The sequence below is a fragment of the Lagopus muta genome, chromosome 21, assembly GCF_023343835.1.
Source record: "Lagopus muta isolate bLagMut1 chromosome 21, bLagMut1 primary, whole genome shotgun sequence".
In the NCBI taxonomy this organism is placed as follows: Eukaryota; Metazoa; Chordata; class Aves; order Galliformes; family Phasianidae; genus Lagopus; species Lagopus muta.
Window position 1 is genome coordinate 6,009,853 of NC_064453.1, and position 12,853 is coordinate 6,022,705.

Consider the following 12,853-nt stretch of genomic DNA (forward strand, 5'->3'; position numbering starts at 1 on the left):
GAGCAGTCCAAGGAGAAGCCATGTAGTAAAGGGAAGATCTCCACAGAAGGCTTCACTTCTGTTCCTTTGGCCTCAACATGTAATTCCTACATCACTTTCAGATTTCGACATTTCTTCTCATCCTCCTCAGACTCCCTTTTAGTCCTCCCCCACTTCTTGCCCCTGTGAAAGACCCTGATCCAGCTTCTCCTGCTATGGGCCCAGGGCATTCCTCAGCACCAAGGCACCCCACTGAACCCACGGGGTTCAAGGAGAGTTGCTCCTGGTCCTGCAGGAGAACCCCAGGTCAACCTTTGCCTGCTCAAAATGGATACTGGGTTGTTGTGATTGCATGGCTCTGCTGCTGCTGGTGGTGTGATGGCAGAGGAACCAGCACGGCCATTCAGCCTGCAGACCCAACCAAGTGTGGCCAGACATTCCCCACTCTGGAATGTCCACTTCCACCACCAGCACCTTCCCCATACTTGCTTGGTGCTGCCCAGCCACCCTTTCCTGCAGTAAGCAGAGAGGAGAAGCAGCTCCTTCCATGCACAGTTCTGCAGTGCCAACTGACGTATCTATAATTGATCTCAGAGAAATTCCAGCCCTGCTCAGTGTGTCGATGCTATCAAAACCATAATGGGATTTGATGCTCAAATGGGAGGAAGAATCAGTTTGCCAAATGCTGCAGTTTGCTTTGCTCTTCTTGTCCTGTTCTGCAGCTCTTCCGCTTCTTTCTCCCCAACCCCAGCACCTCTGAGCACATCCACCCAGCACACTACCAGATACACACACACCCAGACAAGCATACCTGCTTAGGTGCACCCAAAGAGGAAACTCCCTCTCTTCTGGACTCTCTGCACTTTCTCTTGTTCCACAGTTCCAGCCCAGCCCCAGACTGCTGGGAGGTGGCTGCAGAGCAGAGGCACAGCTCAGTGGCTGAGTGCCCCTCTTGGGGAGCACAAAAGGCAGCAGCGACTGCGCAGCACCTCTGGGCTCTGCAGACCCAGAGCTAAGGCAGAGCCTCTCCAATGGAGAGGGGAACCCAAGCCCCTTGAGAGGTCCCTCCCAGCTTGCAGATCACAGCCTCAAAAGCACCAATGCAAGCACAGCAGCGAGATGAGCATGTGAGGAGCAAAGAGAAGGGGTTACCTCTGCAGACGGTCCCATTCTCCACCGACTCGTAGCCTGGCCTGCACATGCAGCGGCCGATGGGCACCAGCCACTCTCCATCACCATTGCAGTACAGCTTGATTGGCACATCCACCTCCTCTGCATTGCTGATGCACGTCCCCCGAGCTGCCACCAGAGATGTGCTCTCCGCTCCCGAAAGGGTTTCCTGGAAGACCGCCCCGTTCTGGATCACACGGGGACACTTGCGGTAAAAGACACGGACTGCAATCAAGGACATGCAGCCCCCATAGTCCTGGAAGGCCAGGTAGAAACCATTTTTGGAGACAGGCCCAAAACTGCGCACCTCGGTGTTAATCTTCATCACCCGCCCACCAAGGTCCACCTGCGAGAAGCTCTCGTCGGCAGCAATTGTATCTACCTTCATCCAAGGGTTTTCCATCCAGTTAGGAAAAGTCTTGGTGGCAGAGTCTAAGTCTGATTCGTAGTAATAGAGATTAAAAGTCTCCTTACAGGAACCCGGGACGTTGGGGATGCTGCTGCAGTCCCGAACGGAGAATTTCATCTCCACGTGGATGCGGTGCGCTCCTCGCCTCCGGATGTACTTGGTCCGCAGCCAGTTGTTCTGGCTGGATTCAAAGACATTGCACACCTGGTAGGTGCGGATGGTGTTCATGTTCTCATCGTATCCACTCACCTCTTCCCACTGCAGACAGGACACAAACAGTCAGTTGAGCTGAACTGACATTCACAGGATTAAACACAGGGTCCCCACCTGCTCTGCCTCTTTCAGGCACCATGCAGGCACGCCGTCCCAGCAGAAGCTGTGCCGCATCGTACCACCACATCACCCCAACCCTACGTGTCTCCAGAGGGGTCTGACCCACGTGGCACCCCGGTGGCTTTATAGCAAAACCTCCCTGCATGTGGTCCGAGTGCAGCAGGGCACTGTGGGGCCATGCACTCCATCTGCAGCAGTAATGTCTTTAGCAGGGGCTCTCGCCCGTCGGCTACACCGTCCTGCAGAGGCCTCCTCATAGCTGCAGAGCCTCGTGGCTAAGTAACACGATGCCTTCAGCAGATGTATTCCCACTGGTGCCGCTACGGTTACAACCGTGGCAGACAGACCCCGCTTTATAACATGACTGTAAAAGCTCCTTCCAGGCTGTAGCCTGAGCGCCACGCAAGGTGCAGGGTGCCAGTGGGACAGCAAAGCCCCTCTGCAGCTCCATGCTCCTCTCCATAGAGCTCAAGGCAGCTACAACACACCCACACCTGCACCTTCTGCATCTTCTGGCCCTGTTCAGCTCTGCCCTTTTGTCCAATCCCTCAGCTCTCATTGCTGTCTCTATCCTTCGTAGGGTGGGGAGACACTTCAGAGCAGGTCAGAGATGGGATATGCCCACTGGGATCCATCAGGATGTCTGTGATTGAGGTCAATATACTGCTGGATACCTTGGGAAGGTGAAGGTGAAGGAACAGGAAGATGCTCAGAGGGCAGGAGCACATCTCCTATGAAGAAAGGCTGAGGGAGCTGGGGGTGTTCAGCCTAGGGAAGAGAAAGCTCTGGGGAGACCTCATCATCACCTTCTAGTACTTAAAGCAAACATATAAACAGGAGGAAGATCAATGTTTTACACCGTCTGATAGCGATAGGACAAGGGGTTGTGGTTTAAACTAACAGAGAAGAGATTCAAGATAAATGTCAGGAGGAAATTCTCTACTCAGAGGGCAGGGAGGTCCTGGCACTGCTGCCTAGAAAGTGTGGATGCTCTATGCCTATAGCCATGGATGGGCCCTGGGCAGCCTGGGCTGGTGGGGGGCAGCCAGCCCATGGCAGGGCCTGGAATTGGGTGGGCTTTAATGTCCTTTTCAACCCAACCATTCTGTGATTCTATGAACGTTGCATTCTGTCTTAGGTTTGTGTGATGCCAACTGTCAATGGAGCAAGAGGAGAGCAAGCACATGAGATTCCCCTGCCCCAACACCCTTTGTGCCTCCCTCCACTCCAGCCTCCAGTGGGGAGAGAAGAGAGGAGAGCAGGTCTGGGAAAGCTTATGAAGGGAACCACAAAGGTATCCAGCCAGGTGGAATGGCTGTTCACGAGCTTGTTCGTAAACCTGCTCAAGTGGAAGCCAAGCAGCTTCCCATGGACATGAAGTCCAATGTGCAGAGCATAATCCTGCCCTGGGTGCAGGACTTGCCCACAGTGCAGCCCTGCTGTCACCACATCCCTGCACTCAGGGCTGCAAAGGGAGGCTTCCGAGATGAGAGACAGATTGCTCTTTGCACACCAAGGCTAACAAACCGCTGAACAGAAGGCTGTCAGAGAAGATCCACAAACAGCTCCAACCATTTCTGATCGGCCGTGGCTGCAAATCTGCTTCCATTGCAAGGAAAGGGGGAGGAGAGCATCCTCACAGAATGCAGGGGGAGCATTTGCTTTCTTTTCCATGAATAAATTCGGTGTGCCAGCGGGACAGAGAAACAGGATTTACTCCATTTTTAGGAAGGAATCGCGGATAAAATATAAGGAAATCAGTTTCTTCCTCTGGCATGGCTCTGCTTTGCCCGGAGCTCTCACCCAAAGTGCTGCGTTGGCCACCAGGACCCCCCTACCTGCTCCAGGAGCCGGGGCTGCTCAGACCCTGCATCGCCCCGCTCCTTCTCACAGCTGGCACTGAAAGTCACTCCGTGCATCAGCCCCTGTTCTTCCTCAGCGCTTAATTAGAAGCCTCTCCCTTTCTCCTCGCTCTCTAATTAACATGCCGGGAACTCAAAAGAAGAAGGCAGCACAATAATACGGAGAGACGGCTTCCAGCAGGCCCAGGCCTCATTACTGTGGGGCTGGCGAGCCGGGAGCAAGGCGTGCTTTACATATGGAAAAACTGCAAACAAGAAAGGCTGGGCGAGGAGAGAAAAAGACTTGACCTCTGCTCCGGCCCATTGTGGGCCTGTCATCCCCCCTCGGCGGCCAGGCCGGGGCTGGCGGGGCTTTATCATGGTGATGGGGATGGAGCCCGAGCCCTGCATCCCAGCTCCAAGCTCAGGGCAGGCAGAGGAGGGTTTAATCTCCTCAACACAGGCTTTGCTTGGACGTTTCTTTTCTTCTGCCAGGCTGGTCCAGGGAGCAGGCCTGCTGTCAGGTCTGGGGTGAGGCCTAGAGGAATGTCTTCATCCAGCCCTCCTGGTGCCTTGGTGGGGTTGGGTGCAGGGAAGAAGGGAAAGAAGGGAAAGAAAGGAAAGAAAGGAAAGAATGGAATGAAGGGAAAGAAGGGAAAGAAGGGAAAGGGGAAAGGAGAAAAGGGAAACAGGAAATGGAAAACAGAAAGGCAGAAAGGGAAAGGAGGAGAGAAAAGGAGGAAAATGGAAAGGGGAAAGGGGAAAAGGGAAAGAGAAAGGGGGAAGGGAAAGAGGAAACGGGGAAGAGGATAATGAAGAAAGGAAGGAGGAAATAGGAAAGGGAAAGTGAAAAAAAGGGTATGGGGAAAGGGGGAAGGAGAAAAGGGAATGGGGAAAGGGGAAAAGGGGATAGGGAAAGGAAAGGGGAAAAGGAAAATGGGAAAGGGGAAAAGGGAAAGAGGAAAAGAGGATTTGAGAAGGGGAAATGGGAAAGAAGAAGAAGGAAAGGGAAAAAAGGGGGAAGGAAAGGGGGAAGGATGAGGGAAAATGGGAAAGGGGGAAGAGAAAAGGGGAAGGGAGAAGGGAAAGGGAAAGGGAAAGAGAAAAAGGGAAAAGGGGAAGAAAGGAAAGGGGAAAAAGAAAGGGGAAATGGAAAAAGAAAAGTGGAAAAGGGAAGAAGGGGAAGGAGAAAAGGGAAAGGGGAAAAGGAGAAAAAAAAGAAACAAAAAAGAAAATGGGGAAATGGGAAAGGGAAAGGGGAAAGGGGAAAAGCAGTCTCTGGGCTTGGGCCAGGCTGGCTTTGTGCACGTAACACGAGGGCAAGTGTGACGCCAGACCAGCAGGCATGGCTTGGCTCAGGGCACTGCAAGGGTACCCTGCCAGCCCTACCTCCACCCCAGCACCAGCTGGTGGAACACAGGGAGCAGGCTGGGGGTGTGGACACTGCGGCCCTAAGCTGCTCCTGGCCACTGCAGGCAGGGAGGAAGGATGCTCTGAAGCATTCTGATGTCCCAAGCAAACCTGGTGAGACACAGAGATGGCTGCACCTTTTCCATGGATGGAGAAACACCATTTTTATACTATTCCCACCTGATCTTTTCATTCAGCCACAGCATGTCAGCAGGTGACTTCCCCACTTATGTTTGCTTGCAGTCAGAGACCCCAGATCGGGCACCCAGCTGCCATAAAGCAAGAGGATAACTCACCCCTGAGGGAGGATGCACCATCCAGCCCAGCTCTGCCGTGGCTGTTGTGGAGTCCATCAGTGTCTCTGCAGGAGGAAAGGGAAACAAGGAGTCAGTCCATCACCTTCCAGTTACATTTGCAAAAGTGGGACACTTTTTCTCTGCCTTCTGCATGGTAGGCAGTATCCTCGGCCATGCAGCAGCAGATAGGAAGGAAAAGCACTTCAAGGACTTGCCATACTTAAAAATTAAACCAACATTAAAGCCAATTTTCCAGGCAATTTGGGCAGAAATAGGTCAGATGCTGCTATTGCTAATCAGCACTGAAGGCGGCAGAGGATGGCTTAGGAAGGTCACACTGCATGCACAAGCAAGACACAAACATGAAATCCATCTTGCAGCTTCAATTTCCCTGCCCTCCCAATTACTACAGCACAAGCAAGGATAGAGTCCCTTTTTACGGCTCTGCAGATCTCAAGAAAAAGCACCATATGTACAGGGTGTACACCCACCTTCAGCTTGCTCACCAGGAGATCACCCATATAGTCAAGATGTCCAGTCATCAGCCTACAGATCCAACAGACAGCTCTGATACAGTCAAGATCTCCAATCACCAGCCCACAGATCCAATAGACAGCCACAATGCAGTCAAGGCCTTCAGCCATCAGCCTACAGGCTCAACAGACAGGTCCAATACAGTCAAGATTTCCAATCATCAGCCTACAGACAGCCCTGATATAGTCAAGACCTCCAGACATCAGCCTACAGGCCCAAAAGACAACCCTGATACAGTCAAGATTTCCAGTCATCAGCCAACAGAACCACAGACAGCCCTGATGTAGTCAAGATCTCCAACCACCAGCCTACAGACCCAACAGGGAGCCCCAATGCAGCCAAGACAATCACCAAACAGATCCAGCAAACAGACCCACTACAGTCAAGATCTCCCACCACCAGCCTACAGACTCAACATGACAGCCCCAATATAGACAAGATTCTCCCACCACCAGCCCACAGACCCAAAGAACAGCCCCAGTACAGTCAAGATCTCCAACCACCAGCCTACAAACCCAAAGAACAGCCCCAGTATAGTCAAGATCTCCAACCACCAGCCTACAGACCCAACACAGTACCACTTCCCATGGCCAGAGCAGAGACACAGAGCTCCTGGCTATAATTGTGTCCTGCTCCTGACCACTAAAAACCCAAACACCCTGCCACAAATTCCCAAAAAGCATCTCCACCTTCTCCGCTTTCACTGCTTTGAACAAAAATGAAGGAAAAACAGATCAGCACTGTGCAGATCCATCGCTGAAAGAGATAAGGCTAGATGCAGAGATGGCAAAATGACTTTTATTCAGTCCATGTAAACTCCCTTTTCCCATTAGTAAGCCAAAAAGTGCCTCGGCATAGATATGCTCCTTGCACCTACTTCTGGCAGTAAATCATTTTCAGACTGTGGGTTGTTACTCACTCCTGCTTAGAGCCAGCGGTTTCCAGTTCACAGGAAACCAGCATTTCAAAATTTGGTTTTATTCCAAAAGTAAAAAGCAAAAATAGTTCTTTTCAAATTTTTTCCCACTACGAAGAGTTCTGGAAAACAGCTCGTCCAAAAATGTTGTCATTCAGATTTATGAAATTTCTTTTTAAACGGAGCCTTTGTTTACATAGCTTAATAACAGTGTTTATTTTATCAAAGTATCCAGCTTTTTCATTAAAACACCAGTGGCACTTTGATCTAGAAGGAGAACAACATTCTTCACCCAGTGTTAGCTAGGAGCTGCACTACTTAAAAAACCAATGCTAAATATGTTGATTTATCCTAACTATTGATGACACTGACTGTCATGCAAAAGAAGATGCACTCTAAAATACCGTAATTCCCCAAAGAAAAACAATTTTTGAAGCATTCTGCACTTTGTTCCAGGAAAACATGGCGCAATGGGCATGCGCCCAGCTCAGTGCTGAAGCACACTTTGCCCATGGCCCCTTATCCTCTGCTGAGGATTGTGGGAGCTATTGGGAATAGGTGAACGGTTGGACTGGATGATCTTTTAGGTCTTTTCCAACCTTGGTGATTCTATGATTCTATGATTCTATGAAGAGTTGCACGTGGCCTTAAGATGTTGTAGGGGAGAATCACGTTGGGTATGAGGAACAATTTCTTGTGTTGGCACAGCTGCACAGGAGGTGGTGGGTCGCCATCCCTGGAGGCGTTCAGCGTGCAGATGTGGCACTGAGGGCTGTGGGCACGGTGGGATGGGTTGGGGTTGGACTGGATGGACTTCAACATCGTCTCCAACCTTAATGATTCTATGACTGTGTCCATTGGAGCAACACATCTGCCCGAGCTGGCTCAAGGACATCCCATTTTGACACGGTAACAAGGAGCAGAAAACTGCAGGCTTCGAGCAGATTTTTCTAAAGGTCAATTATCTTCTCATAAAAATATATATCTTCTCCTACTTTAAAACTGAATTTATGCTGCTCAGCTGCCAGTTATTAGATTTCCTTTTACTTTCAGACCCTGTTATCCAAAACCTCCTTTTCCTCTTGTGCTGCTCAAGGGTGGCAAATGAATCACCTCCCAGCCTTCCCCAAGGTAACCAGAGTAACTGAGAGTCTTTCATCCTACAACAGGTCCCCTTCTCTGGGGCTCCTGTTTATCTTCCTTTGCGTAGGGTGCACCCCAAGACTGCATCCCCACAGCACACAGCTGTAACATCCCTTTGTGTGACTTTTTGCACATCTTTTCAAGCAAATTGCTATCCTGGCCAAAGTCCAGAAAGCATGTGGAGATCAGTTGACATGTTAGCATTTGGCAGTAGTTGCCTGAATTCCATAAAATCACGAATAACCGATCTCCACGAATCAGAGCAAACCTCATTAGCAGCACTGTCTGCGAATGTGCACGTGAAGCCAGGTTGGATTTCAAGGGTGGGGGTGCATTTGCTCCTTCATTGATGCTTGACCTCAAAGCACACTGCAGTGCCTTACTGCCTAAATAATCACAGAATCACACACTGGTTTGGGATGGAAGGGACCCTAAAGCCCACCCAGCCCCAACCCCTGCTGTGGGCTGGCTGCTCCCCACCAGGTCAGGCTGCCCAGAGCTCCATCCAACCTGGCCTTGGGCATCTGCAGGGATGGGGCAACCCCAAAAATAATGGTATGCCACAGAGCTACTTTGTGTGTGTACCTGGACGAAAGCATCTCACACTCTCCACGTCTCATCCTTGTGAAGTTGCTTTTTGCTATACAAAGGGAGCACACACTTCAGCAAATAAAACCAGGTGAGATGTCCAACGAACCACTGTATTTCTCATCTGCAGAATCTTCCCTCTGCCTCTCTCCCCACACTCTGATCAGTTCAGACCTCCACAGCTGAAGGCAGGAGCTCTGGGTCCCAAGGCATCAGCTGTACATGAGGTGAATCACCAACACGAGCCGTGACAAGCCCCCAAAACCCATCGCTCCGCAAACCACGGAGGAGAGAAACTCCCTGCTTCAAACAGCAAATCTGGCAGCTTTGTTCACTGTCACAGCTGACTCCTTCACGGTGCCATCCTCCAGTTTTGGCAGCAGACGTGGGACCCCTTCACCCCGCACAGAGCACCAACCCTTTGGTGATGGTGACGATGCACTGCTAAGCCCCCAGGGGTGGCAGGGGTGGCTGCCTACAGTCGCAGCTCAGTGAAATGCTCCTGCCAGAGCAGCGTTTTCTCAATATCTTTGTTTGTGTTATTCCCTCCCGTGTGTTTATCCGCGGATTCACATGCTACCCACAGCACTCTAAATAAATCTACAGCTGCTCAAAACTAGCAGACGCAACTCTGGCCTGCCTCCCACCAGAAACCGCACTGCTCCCCACGGGATGGTTAGGAGATAAGTGCCTGTCCTTTTCACTTTGAAGATGCTTTCAATAAGCAGCTCTCTGCCAGTGCTGGGGCCGCTGCCGGCACGGCCAGGGGAGGCACTGCTGCTATGAGAGCATCCCAGGGTCTGCAGCCTCTGCCACGCTCTGGGATCCAGCTCGAGCACTTTGCATGCAGAGATGCATCACTGTCACCACGCCGTGGCCTCTGGGATGCTCATGGTTATGCTCAGACACCAGTGGGCTGATGGCGTGCAGTGGCACTGACCTGAGAGAGGCTCCTGCACTTCTGGATGCCTTTCCTGCTGCTCAGCCATGAGTGAAGTGAGCGTGGGGGTCTCAACTGCACTGGCTTGGAGAAGGGAAGGCTGCAGGGAGACCTCATTGTGGCCTTCCAAAACTTGAAGGGAGCAAACAAACAGGAGGGGAAACAGCTATTTATGAGGGTGGATGGTGATAGGACAAGGGGGAATGATTTTAAAGTGAGACAGGGGAGGTTTAGGTTGGATATTAGGAAGTTTTTCACCCAGAGGGTGGCGAGGCACTGGAACAGGCTGCCCAAGGAGGATGTGGATGCCCCAGCCCTGGAGGCATTCAAGGCCAGGCTGGATGTGGCTCTGGGCAGCCTGGGCTGCTGGTTGGTGACCTGCACACAGCAGGGGGTTGGAACTGGATGAGCGCTGTGATCCTTTTCAACCCAGGCCATTCTGTGATTCTATGACTTTTCCCACCTGAGACTTGTGAGCAGAGGACAAAGTGCTGGCTGTGACCAGAGAGAGGAGACTGGAGAGTGACAGGAGCAAGGGATAGTGGCAGGGAGGCTGGAAGGGATTAACAGAGGATCTGTGCACACTGCAGACACACTTCTCTGTGTCCGGAAAAACAACGTCCATGGAGTTTTGCCAATTTCGACCAATTTAGACCATCTGGACCTGAGTTTCTCAGAAGTCCTGGTAAATCCTTTGCATCTGCAGGCTCCAAACTCGTTGCAGATAAAGAAACAGCTGGACAAATAAATAGCCCCACAGATAGCAGAAGCCTCCACCCTCATTTTTCCACCCACAACTTTTTCCTTTCCCCTCGCACTTCTCACATCAGTCCCTCCCTCCGAGCAGGAAAGCTGCCAGCTCCTGAAAACACTGGGTACAAAACTTCGAGGTTGCCCTGGGATCCTATTAGCCATTTTCAAGGCCAGGCTGGATGTGGCTCTGGGCAGCCTGGTCTGGTGTCCCTGAATATAGCAAGGGGGTTGAAATGAGATCATCATTGTGGTCCTTTTCAACCCAGGCCATTCTGTGATTCTGTGCTCAGTGTTGGACACACAAAGTCAACAAGCTGCCCGTGTATCAACGATGGAGCAAAATCCCAAATCGAGGCACACACAGGTCAGACTGCCTCATCACCATCTCCCACAGTAACGCACCCCATCAGATGAACCCATGCTGGAGTGACACCGAAGTGGGGCTGGATGAGGCTCTGTGCTACAGCCCAGCAGAACGCTGAGCTGCTCCATGCAGGCACATGTGCTCCTGGAACAGCCATTCCAGCCTGGCCTCACGCGCAGCCACCGCATCCCTACACAGGAGGGGCGGTTAATGAGAAACCCGTCTGTCCCCCCGCCCCAAAGAGCCCTTGCTGCAGATCTATTTATCCTTCCAGAAGTTGAAAGGCCCCTCTCTGCCTCCTGTGCTTTACTGGAGCCTTATTATAATATTTTTGCCAGCAAGAGCTAAGAGGGGCTGAGCAAACCCAGTGGCCTTTCCCTGCAGCACCGAGCTTTGCTTTGCCTGGCCGATGGCCAGCGGAACAAACTGAAACCCAATCCCCCCCGGCCGACCCGCTGGCGCAGTAACAGCACGCTGCATTGTGAGCCGGCGGCTACAGGATATTTTGGATACTTCACTCAGGGATCCACTTAAACTCCAAGAGGGAGAGTGATTGATAGGGAGCGAGACGAAGCAATGACTGAGCCGGGATGGGGACTGCCCGCATCCTGCCTTGGGCCTGAAGCCCCAAAGGAAACCCCAAGGGCAGCCATGCTGTGCTGCAGAAGCAAGTTGTGCTGGCCGTCCCAGTGTGCGAGAACACAGGAGCAGGCAGGTATTCTGTTTTTCAGCGCCTTTCCCTGAGAAATCAGGTCCAGATAGATAGAGAGATCCATAAACAGAGGCAGTGCCCAGCATCTCCATCACCCATTCACATTCAGCCTCCTGGGGGCTAACAGGCAAGAAGGGGAACCCTGGAGATATTGCACAGTTCTAGCAAGGGAAAGGTGTTGCAACTTTTTGGAGCCCCTGTGGAGCAGAAGCCAGCCCCAGAGGCAGCAGCAGGAAAGAATGGGGCTCAGCTGTGCCCACTGGGATGCTGACACCCATCTCCTTGTGATGTTCAGGCAGGACAGGCATCCCATGAGGAGAGACCTGCAGGGTGCCTGCCTGCACCACCACAGCTCTGCACCACCCCTGCATTTTTCTGCAGTATAACGGTGGTTGCCTTGGGCTGAACTGTGCTTTCCCCACTCCCACACAAGTCTCTCTCCCCACTCCCTGCTCCCTCACACCCTCTGTGTGTCTGCATAACTGGATTCATCCCCAGGGGACAAAACCCAGAACCAATTGATGCTGTGTGGGCATTCCCATGGCCTCTCCAACCACCACCATCCAAAGGGATCGCAGGCACTGTCATGCACGGTGCTGGCTGCTCCATTGCCAGAAAGCTTAAAGTCAGTAGGAAACCCCCCTAAAAGAGGGGACAAGCCCAATTATTGCAGGTCATCCAAGCACATCTTGCTTTCCAATTAACCCATCCATACAAAGTAACGCTGCCAGACAGGGCTGCCCAGCTCATTCACTTTACAGGAGGAATACAGCCTGGCTCTGGCACCTGGGAAGACTGAGAGAGGCTGGGGCTCCACAAGGAACTCAGATTTTGGGATCTTTCAGGCTCAGGGCTCTGTTGAAGATGCAGGTTAGGCTGGCTGTGGGTGATAATCACGCTCAGCCTGGCTGCCAGGCTGCCCAGAGCCATCACTGCCCACACGGTGCTCCTGCTTTCCTGCCACCATTTGGCCCAGCAGTCAGCAGAAAAACCTGATAACCACATTGGAGCCCCCAGAAAGCTGCTCCAGCAGCACCAGGGACTGCAGCCCTTGCTGGTAGCATCTTCCCCAGGAGGAGCCGGCGTTTGTAGGTGGTCTGAGTTCAGCCGAGGGCAGGCTGCAAGCAGAGACAATGCAGATGCTAAATGCCAGCGAGCAGAGGCCCTCCTGCTGCTCCCGGGAATGCAGTAGCCACACAGAGAAGGCACAGATGCAGACGTTTAGCAGCCACTGCTACTGTCAGCACTGATGATTCGGGCTCTGCAAGTTGCACCAACCCCACTGTCTGCAGGACACGTTGCAGGGGCGTAAGCAAAGACTCATCCCTGCCCATGTCTTCTTGTTCCATCCCAACAGGGCAAGCCCAGTAAGGGCAGGACACAGGTAGGCCACGTTGGCCCAGAAGGGCAGGGTGCAGCTGTGTCCCCCTGGCATTTCCTTCCTCACCAGGAGCTGCAGAGCTCT

The 12,853-nt window shown here is 52.3% G+C and overlaps 1 protein-coding gene across 4 annotated transcripts in view; it reads right to left on the minus strand.

Moving 5' to 3' along the window:
- Positions 1-12,853, minus strand: part of EPHB2 (EPH receptor B2) — a 106,851-nt gene that overhangs the window by 69,182 nt on the left and 24,816 nt on the right. For all 4 annotated transcript variants that reach the window (XM_048967623.1, XM_048967621.1, XM_048967622.1 and 1 more), the window contains exons 2-3: positions 5,439-5,503; positions 1,132-1,816 (exon numbers count right to left, since the gene is read on the minus strand). In XM_048967623.1, coding sequence (XP_048823580.1) covers positions 1,132-1,816; positions 5,439-5,503 — 750 coding nt within the window. The remainder of the gene's footprint in view (positions 1-1,131; positions 1,817-5,438; positions 5,504-12,853) is intronic.